General features: G+C 41.1%; 2 protein-coding genes across 6 annotated transcripts in view; one reads left to right on the top strand and one right to left on the bottom strand.

The window, feature by feature from the left end:
• The window catches only part of MIGA1 (mitoguardin 1), a 32979-nt gene extending 19455 nt beyond the window's left edge, over positions 1-13524 (bottom strand). Inside the window, exons 1-7 of one of the 2 annotated variants that reach the window (XM_064665558.1) lie at positions 13437-13524; positions 12575-12744; positions 10858-11035; positions 10171-10307; positions 9839-9965; positions 9242-9378; positions 8380-8503 (exon numbers count right to left, since the gene is read on the bottom strand). In XM_064665558.1, coding sequence (XP_064521628.1) covers positions 8380-8503; positions 9242-9378; positions 9839-9965; positions 10171-10307; positions 10858-11035; positions 12575-12673 — 802 coding nt within the window. In that variant the 5' untranslated portion in view covers positions 12674-12744; positions 13437-13524. Of the gene's footprint in view, positions 1-8379; positions 8504-9241; positions 9379-9838; positions 9966-10170; positions 10308-10857; positions 11036-12574; positions 12747-12947; positions 13036-13436 lie in introns of those variants that run through there. The other variant, XM_064665557.1, reaches the window with a different exon arrangement.
• A 316-nt stretch (positions 13525-13840) lies between these two features.
• USP33 (ubiquitin specific peptidase 33) overlaps positions 13841-19751 on the top strand; it is a 34306-nt gene continuing 28395 nt past the window's right edge. For 3 of the 4 annotated variants that reach the window (XM_064665526.1, XM_064665525.1, XM_064665523.1), the window contains exons 1-2: positions 13841-13996; positions 19275-19408. In XM_064665526.1, the coding sequence (XP_064521596.1) occupies positions 19328-19408 (81 nt within the window). In that variant the 5' untranslated portion in view covers positions 13841-13996; positions 19275-19327. Of the gene's footprint in view, positions 13997-14666; positions 14686-19274; positions 19409-19751 lie in introns of those variants that run through there. The other variant, XM_064665524.1, reaches the window with a different exon arrangement.

The raw sequence follows: 19751 nt of genomic DNA, 5'->3' as shown, positions 1-19751 counted from the left end.
AATGAAGAGTTCCTCTGGACCTTTAGTTTACTAAATAACACCAATTACCAAACAAATTAAAAACACAAACAAATTAAGAACACTGTAAGGTTGCTAAATGCATTAGTAACAACATCAATCCTTGAATCATAATGCAAGTGATGATTAGTGCAACCTGACCCTGGGAGATAGCCTAAAATATGGACATTCTTTACTCAAGGTTTGCTTTGTTTTACCTTACTCTGGTTTACCACAGATAACTAATACACTGACTAGACAGCAACTTTAACTACCTCTGTTTGAGTAGCTGCTAATGGGTGCCTAGCTGTCTGCAAATATGCACCCGGTTACCTTTAAATACTCCCAGCATATCTGCATGTAGAACAAGGGCAGCTTTAAATAGCAGGGCAGAGAATAAAGCCTGGTGTGATCGACATGTGCTCTTGTACCAGCCACACTACAGCACTTGGCTCCAAACAGGGTTATTAGGTAACGTGGGCCATGTGCACACATCAGATATCCCACAAAGAATTAGACAATTTACAGCACTTTGTTAAAAACAAAAACAAAAACAACAACTTTAGCTTGAATCATCAAAAAAACCCCGTTATTTTTTCTACCAGTTTTAGCAATCAACTGCACAAATACATGCAGGAGAGAAAAATGACATGTAAATAATAAATTTTACTCCCTCCATTGTTACTGTTCACAGAACCTTTGGCTATAACTTTCCACAAAAACAGCTTTACTCCCACATAGAGTTTTAACTTTGAAACATTTCAAGCTGAAACAAGTAAGAAAATTCTAAGATATTAAGAGGACTTTAGGAATGAAATGCTTACACAAGCTGCTTGAGCCTCCCAGCTACAGGGTAAACAAGGAAAAAAACCAGCCCCAAACGATTTGTTTGGTAAATAAATGTGTAGAGCTGTAATGATGGGGTATGGCCAGTGCTAAACAACAAGGCCCAAAATGTTTCAGACAAGCCTCTCTTAAAAGCAGACTGCAATGCAAGGAGAAATTTTTTAGCAGAAGTTCTAAACCAGGAATTGGCCCTATGGGCCAAAACATGTTCTCAATCATCAGTTTATGTAACCTCACACTGCCATACTCCAGGCAGAAAAATAAACACTTATCCTGCCCTCACTCCTTGCCATCTGTCTGGTAGGATTTTTCCTGCCTCTCCAGCAGTTATACTCACAATGTATATAAACACATAAAAGTCAAGTGTATGTACATCCTTTTTTAGGAAGAAAAACAATCTGTAAACTATAACTTGTTAAGAATGCATCACAAGAATATGCAAAAGGGGAAATAAAAAAAGCAACTTCCTGCCTTTAGAAGCCTGTTTCCACTTATCTAATAAATCACTTTCCAAAATGCAGGCAAGTGGTTATTAAATGAAGCCCTGACATGGAGAAAATGATCACACTCCTTCACACAAGAAGAAGGTAAATATGTATTTTTTTTTTAACAGGTTTTTAAAAATGGAGAAGATACTGGCCAGAGCTAAGCACTAGAATGAATGGCCAACAAAAAAAGATGCAGAAGGAACACTCAAAATGCACGTCTTTAAAGTAGTGTTAGTCAGATGTGCTGTGGGGAGAGTGATAAACACATGGATAACCAGTCCTACCTGAGTACTACTGTGGGGCACCACCTGCATAAACTGCTGTACAAATGTTCCTTACTCATGAGAGGAACTGGAACAGCTTTTTCATATTCAACCCTTTTTATCAGGGATTTAAAATTGATGGTCAGAGAGAAAGGAAAAAGAGGGAGAAAGTAATTATGAGTTTTCCCAGGTAACTCTGGAACCAGGAAGCTCCTATAAAAGAGACAATTGCAGCTGCTCCTGTGTTCTCAGGAATGAGCAGAAACAGTTGAGACATTTTTTGTGTTGGGAGGACTGAGCAGGGAAGCACAGGAACAGCCAACTCAACAAAGTCTGGGAAATAAAATCATGTAGGTGGATTGGGGCTCAATTATAAGCAGCTTTCAGAGATAAAAGGGGGAGCAGCTCGTGTTTCATTTGAAAGGAAGCTCTTGAGGGAGAGGTGCTGATTAAGGGAGAGGAATAATCCAGTCAGAAAAAGGAACAAAGGTGGTTTTTATAAGTAACAGTTAAGTCCATGTCAGGGAAGCCAATTTTAAATGGACAGGGCAAGACAAAACATGGCAGGAGTCAAGAAGTGAGAGAGACAAGGGCTTAGACAGGAGTTCTGGTGTGGCCAGAAAGAAGCCAGGTCTCGGGGGTGCCATTTAAGGAAAAGCAAGGAGGTGTATAAATAGCCTGCTCAGTTGGATCTAACGGCAAAGCTGGGGGGCAGATGGTGACAAAGGTCCTCAAAAACCAGAGACAGACTCTGGGATCTCAGGGGAAGTGTTTCTGTAAATCCCCATCCACACCAACCTCCACCTGAGTGACCAGTGAGTGACCCTGAGCTCTCCAGTGGGCAGCAGAACAGATCATCTTGAGCCACTGCTGAAAAGGTTTTAGCTTAAGATAAAACACAAACACACATGCCAGGTTATCAAATACCAACACACAGACATACATATTATGAACACTAATAGTTTTCAGCACCATTAACTTCACTGCATGTCCATGCAAAGCTACTTTGCATTTTTAGTAGAGTACTGCCAAAATTGGGAGTCTCAGTGAAAAAGCCAAGCACTACAATCTTTTCATAGACACCAGGTTTGCAGAAATAGTTTTGCTTACAGTTCTAAGTTGGATTTTTAACTACCCATCTTATTCTACTATCCAGCATGATGCCTAGGTGCCTTCTGATAAAGAATTTTGCAGAAGGCAATTTAAGTGTTATTAATATTGAACAACATGCTTTTAAAGGAAAGTTTTAAATATTATTGCTTAGGAAAGACACTATCCAATTCAAACATCTGCACTTTGACTGCAGAGAATACTTTGAGTTTACTCTGTTGTGAGTCAGAAATAAGGAGTTGCACCAATAAGTTGCAATATGAGAGACCACATGATTTCATCAGTTACCGAACTTCAACAAACTGCAATAGGTAAAATTTATGTTAAAAATAGGCATTAATTGTTTAAAAATAGGATTGGAATAATTTTTCTGAGCTTTTCTTCAGTCTTAGCTAGTAGTAATGCTTTCTTTCCTTTATATGAGCATTTCAGGGGATGAATATATTTCCACACCTAAAGAAAAAGAAAAAGCTGCTGTTTTCTTTTGTTTCCATTTCAACTCTGTTCCAGCCATTAGAAAAATGTTTAGTCCTTCTCCAAGAAAGTAAGAAATCACTTAATGTAAATTTATCTTGAAGGAGCACAAACCAAATGGAAGGTTTCAAGCTATCATAAGAAGTTTCACAACTCTGAATTTATTTTATAGTATGTGCTAGGAGAGCTCACCTAAGTGAATTATTATTACAAAGTGCTCCTCTCCTCGTTGGGGACTGAGAATTATAAACAGAAACATTTCTTGTGCATAATCAAATAAAATATAAAACACTCAAGCTAAAAATTTTTCCAGTAGCATTTTTGAGGCAGGAAGGAAAATACAGGCTTCTAGTTATTAATCCATGGACAGTAAAACATCATAGAAGTCGAGGTTAATAAAATACATAAAAAAGAGCTTTCAGCAGCTTCACTGATTTTTGGGGGTTTTAAGAGCAGCTGGAGAAAAGGTTCCTAGCATGTAAATCAGTTCTCCAAGCAGTTTTGTCAGTGGGTTAAAGGCTGTCCTTATTCTCTCCAGAATGCCAGACATATCTTGGAGTGTGAGAAGAAAATTAAAAAAAGAAACAGACAAACCTTTCAACAAAACCATCCGACAACACAGACCTTTGTGAGAGGTTTCACTGCAGCAGCTGAAACACTTCACTGGTTTGAAACTGCATAACTGATACACAACAAAAAGCAAATATTTTAAAAATTTAAATGTATGCATCGATTACTTTTTGATATTGTCAAAAAGTTGGAGGGCCAATGTACACAAGTCACCTTAGTTCCTTTGTAGAGCAGAAATCAAAATAACAATAGGAAGTCTTAGGAATTTAGTAGTGACAAGGAGCCCCACAATTTGAGAATTTTCCCCTCTGCCCTGCAATTCTGCTCCTAAGGAAAGCTATTGTTTCTCTCCCAGCTCTTTACATTCCTCCCCAGTTAGCTCAACTAACATTTCAAGTCTGCTAGAAAAGATCTAAATAGGAAAAAAAATAATAAATGAGGAGAACTTTCTTCAAGGACAGACTACAGAAAGTGCTGGAAGCTTTTAACCCTCTACCTCTTTACATTCATCACTCAGAAATAACAAGAAGAATATTTTGTTTCCCACTTTTCTGCCACTTGCCTCCTTTCTGGCTCGTGCCTGCCTCAAGAAAAAGTGTTTATAGGCTTCCCACGCTGCTTCCCAGCACTAAGAGGAACAGCAGAAAAACAACCCCTGTTTAGCCTTACCTATTTCTTTAAATTTCATGTCCAGAGGTATTTTTTTCTATAGAAATCCTCTTTTATCTTGCTGGTTTGTATGATAATTCTGAAAGTCCAATGGAGAATGCAACAACAGTGAGCATAATGGCATTCCATTATTTCACCTATTTAAAATGTAAGTCTTTTCCAGGGCCTGTATTAATCATTTATAACTCAACAACAGCTTGCAGAGTTGAAAATTATTATGTGCAATCATTTTTATTATTATATGAATAGAATTCTACCCCAGGGATAAAATGTATTTATTTATACCTATATCTTCTGCACTGCTAAAAGTTGAATATTTAGAAATATCTGAATATTCTATAATCTCAGAACTACCTGTCATGGCAAGGATGAGAAGAAAACCACTTCAGAGCACATCAGGAAAGCCAGTGGTTGCAGTGAAAAGCTCTTGTTTTCCAGCAGGCTCCCAGGTGACCCATTCCTGACTCTCCCACGTGGCACATTTCCAGAGTCTCCTCCAGAGACTGAATTCTGCTTCTCAAAGCTGGTTGGCAAACTGTTCAGCAGGCACAACCAATTTCCAACAGTCAGTGGGATCACAAAATGAAAAGCAAGTCTGTGGTGTGACTGATCAATGGCAGCACTGAGATCTTAATTTGACTGGGTGGAGGAAAACAATGATCTGGGAAGAATAAAACACTTCAAGGTTTAGAGAGGGAGCAGCATCTGGGACCAGCAGACAAGGAGGGGAGAGAGAGGGTTCAGGAGCTCCACAAGTTTGATAGAAAACTTTACAGAGAAAGCAGAAAGTGAGGAATTGATAGAAATTTTTACCTTTATACATCTCCTTCCTGACCAAATTTGGAGCTGGTTCTAACCCAAACAAGAATAAGTGCTAGTCAGACATTTCTGTAGCACTTGATAGCATTTGTCCAACTGCCAGAGCCCTGTCTGCAGCTGGGGGGAATCACAGGCACTTCAGAGAGAGAAAATGGAAGACAAATGCACAAACTACAGCTAACCTTGTGTACCAGAGGGAAAAACAAAGCAAAGCATTTTCTGGTTACTGTTGTGGGTCAACAGTGAAACCTGAAGCACAAGAGTTGGTTATGAGTATTCTGATGACAAGCTGCAAGTGTTATTATAGAATGGTTTTGGTTGGAAAGGACCTTAAACATCATCTTGTTCCAACCCCCTGCCATGGACAGGGACATTCTCCACCAGGCCAGACTGCTCAGAGCCCCATCCAACCTGGCCTTGAACACATCCAGGGATGAGCCTTGGATCTTCCTCTCACAGAAGAACGAAAACCTCCCTCAAAACAGCATTAAAAAAAATAGTCTTATTCTCAACACACTTCAGATGCAACATACTTCAGAACTTAACTTGGTTCCCCTGAACAACTAGAAATTTGATCTAGCTCTGACTTTGACAAGGCCTACAAATCCCCCAGCAGCACATACCTTTCCCATATGTAAGCAGCTATTCAGAACAAGTCAGTCACCTCTCAGTATTTGCTTCATTAAGGAGCTGACATACCCAACTTAAATCACACAGTAGCTTGTTTTTCCAAAACAGAGAAATCTCATGCCTTGTTTTGAGCTGTCTAGTGTCTCCACATGTCCTGAGAGATGAACAACAGAACTGGACACAGTACTCTAACCCCATACAAAACCCAGATTCCATCTCTGCCTCTGTGCTGGTGCCACCCTTTGCCCAAAGCCAAAGACCAGCAATGGTCTTTTTTCTACAGCAACATGCCAAGAACTTACACTGATTGTCATGCATAATTTTCTTAATACATTCCAAGAGTGTTTCCTCATGACTTTTCTTTTAAAATCTCTCATTTATATGTACAATCCATACTTGCCTGGATTCAATGTAATTTGTTAGATGGCAACCATTTAAACAGCTAATTCAGATCTTACTAACCTTTGTTCTTCATTAATCCAGTGCTTTTAATGGCCTAAATTATAAATTTTTATCAACTTCCAGCTCTACAAATGACTTTATAATCAACCACACAGCTGTTAAAATTACAGCATTTGATCTTCCACAAAAAGTAAACCTCTCCCTTAAAGCAGACAGAAGTATAAATAAATGTTCATGTCAGTGAGATAACTATTATCACCTAATTTATGCTGTATCAATTCACCAAACTGCAGAGCTGTCAAAAACCTACAGTCCAAGAAAACCCACCTACTATGAAACTGTATCAACTGGCACTAAATATTTGTCTGGGTGCAAATTAGCAATTCTGTTTCACAGGCATAAAGAGTTGGAGTTTGGGAGTTGTTTGGTCCTTTTTTCAAGACTTGGAACCTCCCAATCATTTGGAACATTCTCACTTTCCAAGATTACTAAACAGTAAGTAGAGATTAGGGTGCTTTCTTTATGTAGCTTCTTTAAGAAGTTTTAGGTGTAAATCATGCAGGAACACATCTCAGCTGCCTCTTTTGCCACAAATGATATTTATTCCTACAGAGCACAGGACCCTTCATTTATGATCCTGTTCAGAACTGTGGTTTGTATTTTGCAGCAGGGTATTATTCTTAGTGTAAAGAATGCTGTACTACATTTCTTTTGACCACTGGAATTCCATAATTTTCCTGGACTTGCTTATTCTTGTGACTCTTGAACCCCTCCATTCCTGTTGTTGTTAACAATATCAAATATTGGACAAAAATCTTCCAAGCACCACAGCACCTGGAAGCAGATGATGTCCTGCTGTTCTCTAAAACACTCTGGAAAAGTGCAGCATTCTTTGATACATTACTTGCTGTTCAAGCCACAAATTCAGGATAATGAAGAGAAGCCCCAAATCCTGAACACAGAAAATGGTATTCACTGAACCAATTCATTACTTGTTTTCCTCACTCATCTGGGCCAGCACAACAAAATTCATAATAAAGTAATAGACATCTACTCAAGAAATCACAGATTATTCCTAAGAAGAACATTTGAAAGGAATGAAATTCTCACAGCATTCTTGGCAAACAAGAATCCAGTCATCCCATCTACAAAAATAAACTATTAATTCAAAATATTTGCAAAGTAACCAAGCAAAACAGTAACCTAACACATGAAGCATCATGTTGAGTCCTTTGAATACCACTTTATTGATTTTGTTTGAGGACAGAAATCATAAAATGCAACATTCAAACGGTTTTCTGCTTTAAGGATGACATGTACAGGTGTATGGAAGTATGTCAGAAAGCCAGCTCTGACCCAAATTTAATTCCCACCTTGCTCAGAGGTGTTTTCAGTGGATGCAGGAGGGCTAAGAGAGGACAGTGCTGCCACCTCGTGCCAGCCCAGCTGAACCCAGCAAACAACCCTGACAAACTAACCCCTGAACGTGTTCTGCCCTTAAAGTCTGATGCTTGATCTTGAATTATGAAAGAGCACAACGGTATCGGTCTTGAACAACTCCTAAACCCAATTCTTTAAATAAAAATAATCAAACTGTCACTACTTAATCAGCATGTCTGGCAGCAACTGCTCATTTTGTTTGCCATTCCAACAGTTTAGTCACTCACAACTGTGATAATTTTCAGTCACCAGGGATAAGAGCTTTGATAATGATTATTAAGCTCAGATTAAGTCTTTCTAGTTTGGTCTTCGCTTTTAGTAAAAAAAAAAACAAAACCACTATGACAAACCATACACAGTTTGACAGTTCAAAAGATGCATGAAACTTCTACAACACTCTTATACACCCTGCTTTAAAAGGGTGATATGAACTTACTGGATAAATATTTAAATACAGACAAGCTACAGAGAAAAAAACCTTTCCTTTCAATCCATTGTTATCTAAAATACAAGCACTTCACCAAACACTAAAGAATAATGGAAAGAACATGATTTTTTTTTTCTGTTGACTCACTGATAAATATAATTCTGCTCAGTGGATATTTCAGTCCCACCTCCCCACCAAGAGCCATCATTAGAAGCAAAAAAAGCTGTAAAATAGCAGAACTCACCAACATCATTAGCTAGAGCAGCAGGATCAGAGACCCCAAGGGTGGCCTCAAACTCCTCCTGAAGACGATAAGCTCTTTGAAGAAGAGATTCAAGCTTATGAATGAATTCAGCACTGATGATATCCTGCAAGAAGACAGACATTAGAAGATTTTCTACTTGTTTACAGTCTGTAAGATTCCTTTGTAAAGTCTAAGGATATTAAGCCTTCAAAGAGCAAAGCATGCCACATTGTTCCTGTGCTGTTTGTAGGGAATTAGTCAGATGAATACTTCAGCTTCCAAAATACACACAACTTTACTGAACACACATGTATTTTATTTAGAGTAATAAAAATCGAACCCGAATTTTAAAATACTTTTAAATTACCTGTGATGTTTACTGCACTAGAAATGAAAGCCACACGTGGTGTCTGTTTATTTCAAAATATTTTTAGCATTTAGTTGATAGGAATGGAGGAAAACAAAGTTGTGAATATTCACAAATTGATCATCTTTTCTGAGACCTGCCTTTGCTAAGCAGACGCCCTCTCACATGATCATAAAAGAAAGAGATGACCCAAGGATTATGTGCAGAGAAGTAGCTGCTTGATAAGTCCATAATACCACAAGCAAACATTGATGTATCAGTAGCAATTGCCAAAAAATAAATAATGCTGATTCCCTTCCCGTGCCCTCCTCTTAATAACCAACCAAAAAAAAATCCAAAGGAATGAAGTCAGATGTCCTTTAAGGGCAATACCAATAAACTGGAAATGGAATTAATTCTCAAGTTTGGTAATGGAATTCCCATTTGAAAAGATTCAGGTAATAAAACACAAGGAATTACAGAGGCAGCACCAGATTACAGATTGAATATACTCACTTCTACACTTTCTTCTGCAATGGCATCTCCTGCTCCCAGCTTAATGGAGCCACAGATGGCTTCATCCTCAGCTTGCCTGTTCCGAAAAGTCAGCGCCTGCTCCCAGCGCCGCAGGGCCTCCTCAAACAGCTCCATCCCTAGGGCAGAGCAGGAACCCCCCAGGCCATCAAACACAGCTCAGGGGCACTCACATTCCACAGACACAAGAAAATACACAGCAAAAATAAGGGTGATTATCACAGAGATATTAAGATTTTAAAACAACAGCAATCCCCTGCCTTTTTACCAAGATCAGTAAAAGATTTTACTAAGAAGTTCACAATATGATCAAAAGCAACAATGGTCAATGTATTTTTTTCTGATTTACTTAAAAAAAATAATTTTAAGGATTACTAATACAAATATTGAAATGAAAAATATTTTAAAAACTAACTTTAGATCAAGTGTGACATTATTTTATGGAAATGTTCTCAGACACATGCCAACAGGACAACTAGAAAGAACACCACAATAATACTGCCTGTCACTTTATCATAAACCCAAAAAATTACTTACCCCCACTGTAGGCAGATGCTGAATATTCTTATTGTGACTTACCCATCAAATATAAATTTTCAGGTGTAGTCACTGGAATATTGACAAGCTTAATGTCATCCTCATCTGCTTTATCCCAGGAATTAGAATTGGCACAAGCACAGCTGTGACAAGAGGTGGCACTCTGAACCTTAAAAAAAAAAACAAACCACACAGATTTTGAAGTGTTGTTATAGAGAGGATCCTTAAAACCACATTCCTGTCAGAGTACATTACACCCAAGCCATGTGCCCAGAAGCTGGTTTGCTCAGGGAAGTTCCTTCAGCTCAGGGAAACCTTTAGATGCAGACTCACTGCAAGATGACACTCAAGAGCCTTAAAACACTTTTACTTACCGAGGTCAGGCTTTGGACTGAACCAGAGTATTTACTGAAAAGTCCTCCATTTGCATAGATACAAGACTGAGATCCTTTCTCCTTGGCAGAGCTCAGGGAAAGGGTCAAGTTTTGTCGACTGCTGGAACAACTAGAACCTAAGAGATATACTTATTTTATTTAAAGCTCCCACAAACTCAAAACATCACATCTTTTGCAATTTTAACAAGAACTGAATTGCATTTACTCTTCTCAATAAAGTCCAGTTTAGAAGCAAACAACAATTATTCTGTTATTTACAGTTCTATGTGAGAAATTACACATTAGAACAGTCACTACCCATAACAACAACTATGCATTGGAGCATAATTATTTTCCTATTCTGTAAAAGATTAGATCTGCATTTCTCAGTTTTAAGAATGGCAAAACCCATTGTTAATATACTATTCATAAGGGGAGTTTTAATCCAAATTCATGACTGAAACTTCACCTTTGGGAAACAACACCACCTTCTTTGTAAGACACTGTAATTTTGCTCCTAATTTGGCAAATGTAAAAATCTAACAATTCAAATGTGCTCAGGTGTTCTATCCTGTGGAGATCATTGGAGGGATGGAGCACCTGTCCTGTGAGGAAAAGCTCACAGCCCTTTTCTTCCTCTCCAAGAAAGCAACAAAAAAAATCCAACTTGGGAGTTCCAAGATGTACCTTTTTCTGAATCAGCTGCTTTGGTACACTCCAACACCAGGTGACTTGGCTCCCATGGGGGCACTTTCTTGTTTTTCTTTCCACGTCTCCTTTTAAAGTGATGGGCCAGAAAAATCACAGATATTGCACTCACTGCTGTTACTGTGAAAAGCTTCTTCAGCCCAGGGGAAAGCTTTACCTGAAAATAAAATGTGACTTGGTTGAGAATATACACACAGAGAGACAGCCTGCAGCACCAAGAGCTATAAGGTGTATTGCAAATCCACAAACTATGGGGTTCCAAGCAAATAACTTTCTAATAACCCTTTTTTTTTTAAAATTTCTTCTTAATGACAGGGCAATGCCAGGCTTCAATTAATTCTCTAACAGCAAAAGAATACTGAGAAGGAACTCACCCCTCATAACTACACAATTTCCTGCACTGTGAAAGATCCCAAGGCCAACATTTGTGTGGGATTTTAACTTGGGAAGAAGATGTATTTAAACCTACTTCTCTAAATAAACAGTTTAAAAAAAAATTACACTTTATTTTGGATATAGATCAACCATAGGTTTAAAGATGTTTAAATTAGCAAATAAGAACCATGTATACAAGCAACTTCAACCAGAGGCCATTAGCAAAGTTTATAACATAGAGAGTGCCATTTAACTGGAAACTACAGTCCACATTCACAAAATCTTTTGGAAACTCTTGCTGCTTGAGCAGCAGACTGCTGGGAGAAAGCCAGATCCACAGTCCTTGGGCCTAATATGGTGCTTCTGTAACGTGATTCCTCGTCCCAGAGAGAGAGCTGGGCACACAGAGGTTCAAAGACCCACAAGTGGATTCTTTTTAAACTTCTGTGTGCCTACAACAGGCATGATCATAAATAAAGAGTGAAATGAAAGCTCTAAGGAGAGGAGAGTCAATAGTTGCACATAATGGAGTTGCACGTGGTATTTTAAAAGGATAATATGCTGAAACATAAAAAAGAAATCAGTCATCTTGCAACGAGAATTTTAAAATATTCCAAATACAGGAAAAATATAAGCAGATACAGGTAAGACTGAGAATATCTCCTGGTTTTATATGCAGCAAACCAGAAGTATTTACAAGGAAATATGAAATATTACGTAGCTTTTGCTGACGAGTGTCTGATTGGATAAAAATAAAATACAGTCATATTAACGACATGGGTTTCAAAAGCAGAACATTTTTAGGACCTACTAATATCTATGAAAAAAATATTATTGGCATTTCCAATTATAAACTTTTGTTTAGTTATCCTAGAATAAAGGTTTTTGTTTTACATTAATGAATTATCATTGAGATTAATTTGGCAAGCAGTACTGGCAATCTAGAAAGTATTTCACACCACACTTGATGCTATTACTCAAAATTTAGCGACAGTTATGTTTAATTTTTGAACACCACAAAATTCTACAGGAAAAACAAAACTCGAGGATTTTGATATTTGGTGAGAGTCATTGCACTGTTACAAAATGGAGCCATACAGGCAGTGCAGGTAAAGCAGATGTGTGATGATGTGTTAACCATTTATTAGCAGAAAAAGACAAAAAGCCCCGCTTCTTTTAGTTCAGTATTTTGAACAAACTAAGCCCCAAGGTATTCTGTACAAATTTAAATCATCTCAAGCTCACAAGAGCACGTACAACATTGTAATAAATGCCTAAATGTACATCAAAAGCAACAGTATTTAGATAATGTGTTTATTACCTGGTTAAGAGAATAATACCAAGAAAGGGGGAGATGGAACACCCGCAGAGCTGCCGTCTTCAGAGAAAATCGTGTCTCAGTAACACCTTCTTCTGACATGGCTCCTTCTCTCCCATAACCTCATGAAGCGAAACTATCTCAAAAAACAATCACAGATGGTCTCTGGAACACTCTGTCAAACGAAGGATACGTACCAAGTTATGCAATGGAAAGCCCAGGACAGTTTTTCTTCTGCAAGCTCGAATCTCTTACATAACAGGTACACGACTTGTTTGATTGATGCTTTTGAGTATGGGCAAAATTAATAAGGAGACAGCAAATAAATCTGCTGGCTCGGCTCAGGCCCCGTTCGGTCCAGCTGCTCTGGGCGGACCTGCAGATGTGACCAGGATCCACAGAGGGCTCACTCACTATATCCTCCAAATCACGCACGGCAACAACCCTGCTCCTGAGATCACCGCTGTCGGAAGACCGTATTTGCCAGCTAAAAGAGTTAAGAGATTTGAGAGCAGCCAGGAAAAGTTCATCCCGCTCAGAGCTGCAGTTCCTTGGCAGGCACACGCCGTGAGGAACAAACCCACAGCCTGACGCAATGCCCGGCCCGGCCGCCCCCCTCGCCCCCGGAGCTCGAGCACAACGCGAAGCCTCCGACCCGCGACTCCGGGGCCGCAACCGCGGCACGGCGAGAGGGAGGGAGGCGATGGAGGCAGAGCCCAGCTCCGCCCGGCCCCGCCGAGCCCTCCCCAGCGCGGGCGGGCGGCGGCCACAGCCGAGGCGCCCCCACGTCCCTCAGCCCCGGCCAAGGCGGGCGCGCCTCTCCCCGGGGCCGCGCCGCGTCCCTACAGCCGCCGCCCTGAGGTACCTGTCCAGCGCCGCTCCCGCCCCGGCGCTGCCCGGGGACCGCCGGGATCCGCTTCCGGCACAGCGAGCAGCGGCCGGGCAGGAGGAGGAGCCGCCGCCGCATAAGGACAGCCCCGCGCCGTCAGGAGCCCGCGCCCGCCATCTTTACGCCGGGCAGGTTCCCGCCGCGCTGCGGGCGGGGAGGGAAAGCCTGGCGCCGCCATCTTTGTGCGGGGCAGCGCTCACGCAGGGCCGGCGGAGGCGCTCGGCAGCGCCATCTTTGATCGGGGCGCGACCCCCCTGCCCGCGCCGCGGCAGCCGCGCCCACCCGCGCGCGCTTGTGTGTGTGAGGGGCGGCCCCGGCGGAGCCGCGGCCCGGGCGCGCCTTGCCCTGCCCTGCCCTTCCCTGCCCTGCCTTGCCTTGCTCTGCTTTGCCTTGCGCTGCCTTGCCTTTCCCTCCCTTGCCACAGTGCTGCACCGCCCCCGCACCGCCGCGGCACCGCCGCCGGCCCCGCAGACAGGGGTGAGCCCTCGGGGCCCGGCTGCGCTCCGGGCGCGGCGCGTCCTCCCGGCTGAGCTGCGGTAAGAGGGGAAGGGCCCCGCTGTGTGGGGCCGCTCTCACAGCGCGGGGCGGTGGGAGCCGGCCCGGGGGCCCCGGGCGGGGGGTGCGGGACCGGCCTCAGACCCCCGCGGGTCCCGGCGGGAGCTGCCGCGGTACCGCGGGTACCACGCGATCCCTGAAAACAGCGATTTACCCCTAAATTGCTCTGCTCTTCCCCCGGGTTATCCGTGCGCAGGGATGGTCGATGACGAGGGGTAGGGGGCAAAAAGTGCGGGGTATCTGTCACCCAGTGGAAAATCACTGTAAGGCTTCGTCTGCAGAGCTTAGGCTGAGCCCGGGTCAGGAAAATCCTCTTAGAAATATAGAGGTCAGCTAATGGGTTCCATGGTTAGGGTTTGAAGCGGTGGCAGAAGGAAATGAAGGAGTGGCCGGTGCACCCCGGAAAGGCAATGTAAAATGGAAAATGTCTGGTTCTGGGAAGGGGACATACCCTCGACTCAAGCCTTTTTTTAAATGGCCTTTCTCTTTGGCGACAGTTCTTCATGGCAGGAAAAAAACAGCTAATGGAAGTGACTTAAAGCAATTGTGCCTTGCTTGAGTGGGTACCTCTTGGTGCATGAAGAGGAGGGGCAGGTATCTCTCACCAGCTTGCTGAACATGCTTTTGTCATTTACTGGGAAAATAGCAGGTTTTATGCTAAACAGATAAAGTAAGTTTTTTCAACCGGAGTTGGGATTGGCGTTGTCATTTTTTCAGAAGTGGGATGCTCTTGTTTAGGGTTGATAGATTAAAAAAAAGGTAGAAATAGGGAGGGGTGGGAGATGAAATTCAAACCCACCTATTGAGCAACAGAATATAAAGGAATTTAAGTCAAGAAACTGGGAAGATTAACCTTAATTTCACACGCTAAGAAAGACCAGTTTCAAGTTTGGTAACAGTGTTATTTATGTATATTGTTATGCTGAAGTGATTTCTCTAAAGTTTATAAAGAGCAATGCAGTTCTTTAGAAAACCACTAGCAAAACATATATCTTACCAAGATGAGTGCTACAGCTGAGGCTGTAGCTCCAATGGGCTTGAATAGTTTGGAGTGAGTGCTGGTGAGTTTTTTCCTGAAGTGTGAAGAATATCAGTATGGTAAATAATTACTGGAGTTCCAGAGCTCTTTAGTGTTCTAAGTAATTGATTGTTCAGGTACAAAATTGCACCATGTGTCACTCTTGCTTTGTTGCCATTTAAAAAAAAAATGTGTTAAATGAAACTGTTCCAGTTTCATCACTAGTAAAATAACTGAGAGTGCAACTAAGAAGCCTGAACTTAAGCTTACTGGTTTGATATGCTGTTATTCAGAGCTGTGCAGGCAAAATAATAAAAGCCTCTAATGAAGACACATTTGCTCATTCATGTAATTGATGTCTTCAGAATAATCCTTTTATTCTTAAAATCTTCTATCAGTATTCCTTTACTGAACTCTGTAAAATGATCTGATAAAATGGCTCCATATTTAGGACATCAGTGGAATATATCATAAATATATTTGTTTATTATGACATCTGTCGAAGTGTTAACTGCTGTAACAGACTTTTTGAAGGAATTCAAAATCTGTTTTGTTTCTTTAGGAGGTAACTGGGCTCCCTGCAGGACCCTAAGATAATTTTCAAGATCAGTTGCATTCTCTTAGCGTTTGATGGGGTTTTTCTGTGTGTGTGATAGGCCTTCCATGGCAGGCACCACAGAAGTCTGTGATGCTGGGGAATTCTGCTGGATGATAAATAGGTTGCTGGTCATGATGGTTCACGTTTCTCTGATGGCTCATGTGAGCAAATTTTTTTGGTTAATGAAAAGACAGGAACAGGAAAAAAACCAAGACTGGACTTCAAGATAATATTTTTCTTTGAAGTTCTTTGACTCTATTCATGCACTAAGGAAAAATGTGTTGATAAGTCCTTCTTTGGAACGTTAAATGGTTCACTTTGTTGGGTGATGGAGTCTAATGCATTGAGACAGGTGGACTGAAACAAACCTTTCAGTGGAAACAGTTGAGAGAGCTGAAAATAGACTGCAGAGTTCTCTCCCACATCCATGGGGAGCATTGGGTGAGGAGCTTATTGCATGAATATGGTCATGAACAGTTAGAGTGGAAACAGGCTGAGAGAGTTGGGGCTGTTCCCCTGGAGAAGAGAAGGCTCCAGGGAGACCTTCCAGTGCCTAAAGGGGCTCCAAGAGCATTGGAACAGGACTTTTCACAAGGGCCTGGAATGAGAGAACAAGGGGGGTGGCTTTAAACAGTAAGAGGGCAGGGTTAGATTAGGTATTAGGAAGAAGTTGTTTGCTCTGAGAATGGTGAGGCACTGGAACAGGGTTGCCCAGGGAAGTTGTAGATGCCCCATCCCTGGAAGTATCCAAGGCCAGGCTGGATGAGGCCCTGATCTGGTGAGTGGCATCCCTGCCTGTGGCAGAGGGGTTGGAACTGGGTCATCTTTAAGGTCCCTTCCAACCCAAACCATTGTTACTCTGTGATATCACTGGAGCCATGAAGTGGAGATAAACTTCAGGAGTATAAAATCCAATGCAGGAGGAACTTCAAAAGTAGGTTTTGTTTTGGTTTTTGATTACTGAAAATGCAAAGAAACGAATTTTGGGTGAGGTCAACGAGAGGCAGAAGCTGGAGAAAAAGTAGGTGTGATAATGAGCTGCAGCAGCAGAGGAAGATAAGCAATCCCTTCAGATGGAGTAGGAAGTGGTGAAATGGAGGAAGGGCAGGGAGCGAGGGAGGGGCTACCTTGGGATTGCCAGGGCTGAGGTGAAGGATGAGTCATGGGTTTGAAATTAATTTTACAGTTTTAGACTTTCACATAAAATGATACCAAATGTGTTTCTGCAGCTAGGTGTATTGAGCCACCAATGTCATGGCAGTACAGTGAGTTATCACAGTGCTGCAAGATGGAAGGAGGTGTGTAAGAATTCTGTGAGCAAAAGGTGAGAGAAAGGCCACTCAGCTTTGTTCAGAGAGTGACATGTGAAGAATCTCTAGCATTACCTGGACTTGCACAAGGGATGTTCTCTGTATGGACAAGAATAGGGACCACATCCACAGGGACATGAGTTTGGACATGTTTTGGCCTTTCTGATGATTATTAAAAGAGGTTCAGACAAGAAACAGAACTTGGCATGGGCAGAGCTCCTGGGTTTGGGTTTGTTCAGGGCTGCAGGTTTGGAGTTGTGCAGTTCCAGGTGTGGAAGGTTAAATACATTAAATGCAAATCCGGCAGCGTGAGGTGAAGTCTCCATTCGTTGCTTTGTATTGCTTGGAATAATGCATTCAGAAAGTTTCTTCCTTTAAAAAAAAAGAATTTTTGATCTAAAGCTTTACTAATCCATTATGTCAGTCTTTCTAAAGCGTTTGTATTAAATCAGCATTACTTCACACTGAATTTATTTCAGGTCCCCAGGGCTTTATTTGGAACTCGCTTGTCCTTTTTTAACATTTTAACAGACCTTGCAAATGGGTGGGATGTAACACACATTCCTGTTTCCATTTCTGTGCTGAAAAGGAATCTAACAGTTCAAAGAGGAATTGCTAATGTGCCTGAAGTTCAGGAGGGTTGGCCTGAAAAACTTTTCTTCTTTGAAGTGTCTTTGAGTGATGGTGTGTGTAGGGTACGGACACTGAACTGAGGGAGTACTTCTCCAGCTGAAGCTCATGTTTTAGAGTACTGCTTTTTAAATGTCATGCCACTGGTCCAGGAAGAGAATTTAGACCTCATCTAGAAAAAAATCCCCAATTATTAATTTACTGTAGTATCTGCAGTCTTGTGAGGTAAGTTCTGAAGTGTTGTACTGAACAGCTGTTAACATGATATTAAAAAAGACTAAGATACACACTGACACATGAGTTTATGTATACGTTATATATATAGTAAATATATTGTATTATTTATATACAAGTAATTGTTCATATGTAAAGAAAATATATTTAAGCGTGTATATGAAGGTATGTACCTATTATTCCTATACAAATAATACATAATACTTTAATATTATTTGTATAACAGTATTTATAGGACTAAAATCAACTCTTTAAACACATACACAGGCACATATAGAAAAAGCCTTTGATGAGCAAAGCCAGCTGAAATGACCTTTGATGCAAAAGGATCTTTTTACAAGGCAATGGAAGTAAAAAGCAAGTCAGAGATAATAAAGTGAGAGTTTACTGGGCCTTGTGTCTGAGCTGTCCACTAGGCAAGGTTTGTTTTCCCCCACGCTGTCAAAGCCAGGGGTTATTTAATAGTCAAAGGAGTGACTGGTTGTGCAGGGGAAGGAACAAACCTAAAGCTGCCAAAGCAGCAGGCACGGTGGAAAAAGATGTTGATAAGAGTGCTCAAGGCTGCAAACAGATCAAGAGATGTGCATCACTGAGGTGGGATGGAAGTTTAGCTGCAAGTCTCAGTAAAGGAGTGCTACATTGGAGAGATAATAACTGGGCAAAGAAAGTTAATGATTTCTTGGCCTTTGAAGAGATTGAGGCAGCAATGATAATTGTTTAACTGGACAAAACTGGAGCAAAGTTATTGGATGGTTCCTATGTGCATGAGTCAAGTGGAGTATTTATATAAAAAGAGTGTGACAGAGTTTATTTTTTTTAATTTTCCTTCTGTAAAACATCATAGCTTTCTATGCCACCATCAAAACAATAATGACAAAGGGGTTGTATTTAGCAGTCTTTATTTCTGACAAGTTTCTGTGTGTGCCTCAAAGACCTCGGTTGGGCAGAGAGAACTCACCCAGGTAAAAGCTCACTGAGCGTTCAGTGCTACCTGTGAGTGACAAGTTTCAGTTTGCTTTTGATATATAATATGTCTGAATCTAGAATGGCTTTGTAAATAAATAAAACCAAGATAAAGTTTCCTTATCCTTTGATAAGCACGTCCTGTGCTCCTGCAGTTTAGCCTTCACAGCTTCAGCAGTGCTGCAAAGATCCCTTTCCAGGATATCCAGTTTAAGCCACCATCAGTGCTAGGTTTGCTTGAAAACTGTAATTTTTATGGCATTGGGGTGCCATGGTAGAGTCCCGGAAGTTAAATAATTAATCCATATCAGCTCTGCTTCTTTCAGGAATTTGTTACTTTATGCCCTAAAAGTCAGCAGGGTTTAGTTGGGGTTAATAAAATCATTTATGCTAACTCTAAAAAGGCACATTGTTTTAAAAGTTATATATATGTTACATATTAGGTATCCAATATTGCTCTGAACTGGAAGGAACTGGTTTTTACTCATTCTTGCTTCTGCTGGCAGGTGATTCCCTGGGGTTGAAGGTTCCAGCTCCGGGATCTCAGGAAGCTGCTGCCATGTCGTCACCCGGCAGCGACTGCCCACACTTGGAATCAGTTGGGGAGATAACAAAGGAGGAATTGATCCAGAAATCCCATGTGAGTTGTAGCCATGTACTCTCTTCCTGTCACTATTAACTGCTCAGTTATTTAGGTACATATTTTAGTGTATTTTTATTTATAAGACGCATTTAAGTGTTAAGAGTGAGTAAAAATCTTCTCTGCTCAAACACTAAAGTTTCAAGAATGGGAAGAATTATGGACTTGAGGAAGCTGAAAAACTATTTTCCAGCACTTAACACTTAAAGAGTGCCTTTGCCAGCAGCTTTCCAAAGCAAGTGATGGAACATTAGTTCAAAGAGTTAGCACAGCACCAAGCTGAACTGTATTTTCCTTGCCATTGTAGCACTGAGTTATTTGGAATGTTGTTGTAATGTAGTAC

The sequence above is a fragment of the Pseudopipra pipra genome, chromosome 9 (genome assembly GCF_036250125.1).
Source record: "Pseudopipra pipra isolate bDixPip1 chromosome 9, bDixPip1.hap1, whole genome shotgun sequence".
Classification (NCBI taxonomy): domain Eukaryota; kingdom Metazoa; phylum Chordata; class Aves; order Passeriformes; family Pipridae; genus Pseudopipra; species Pseudopipra pipra.
Note: the sequence above shows the minus strand (reverse complement) of the source record. Positions and strands in the feature narration are given on the sequence as shown.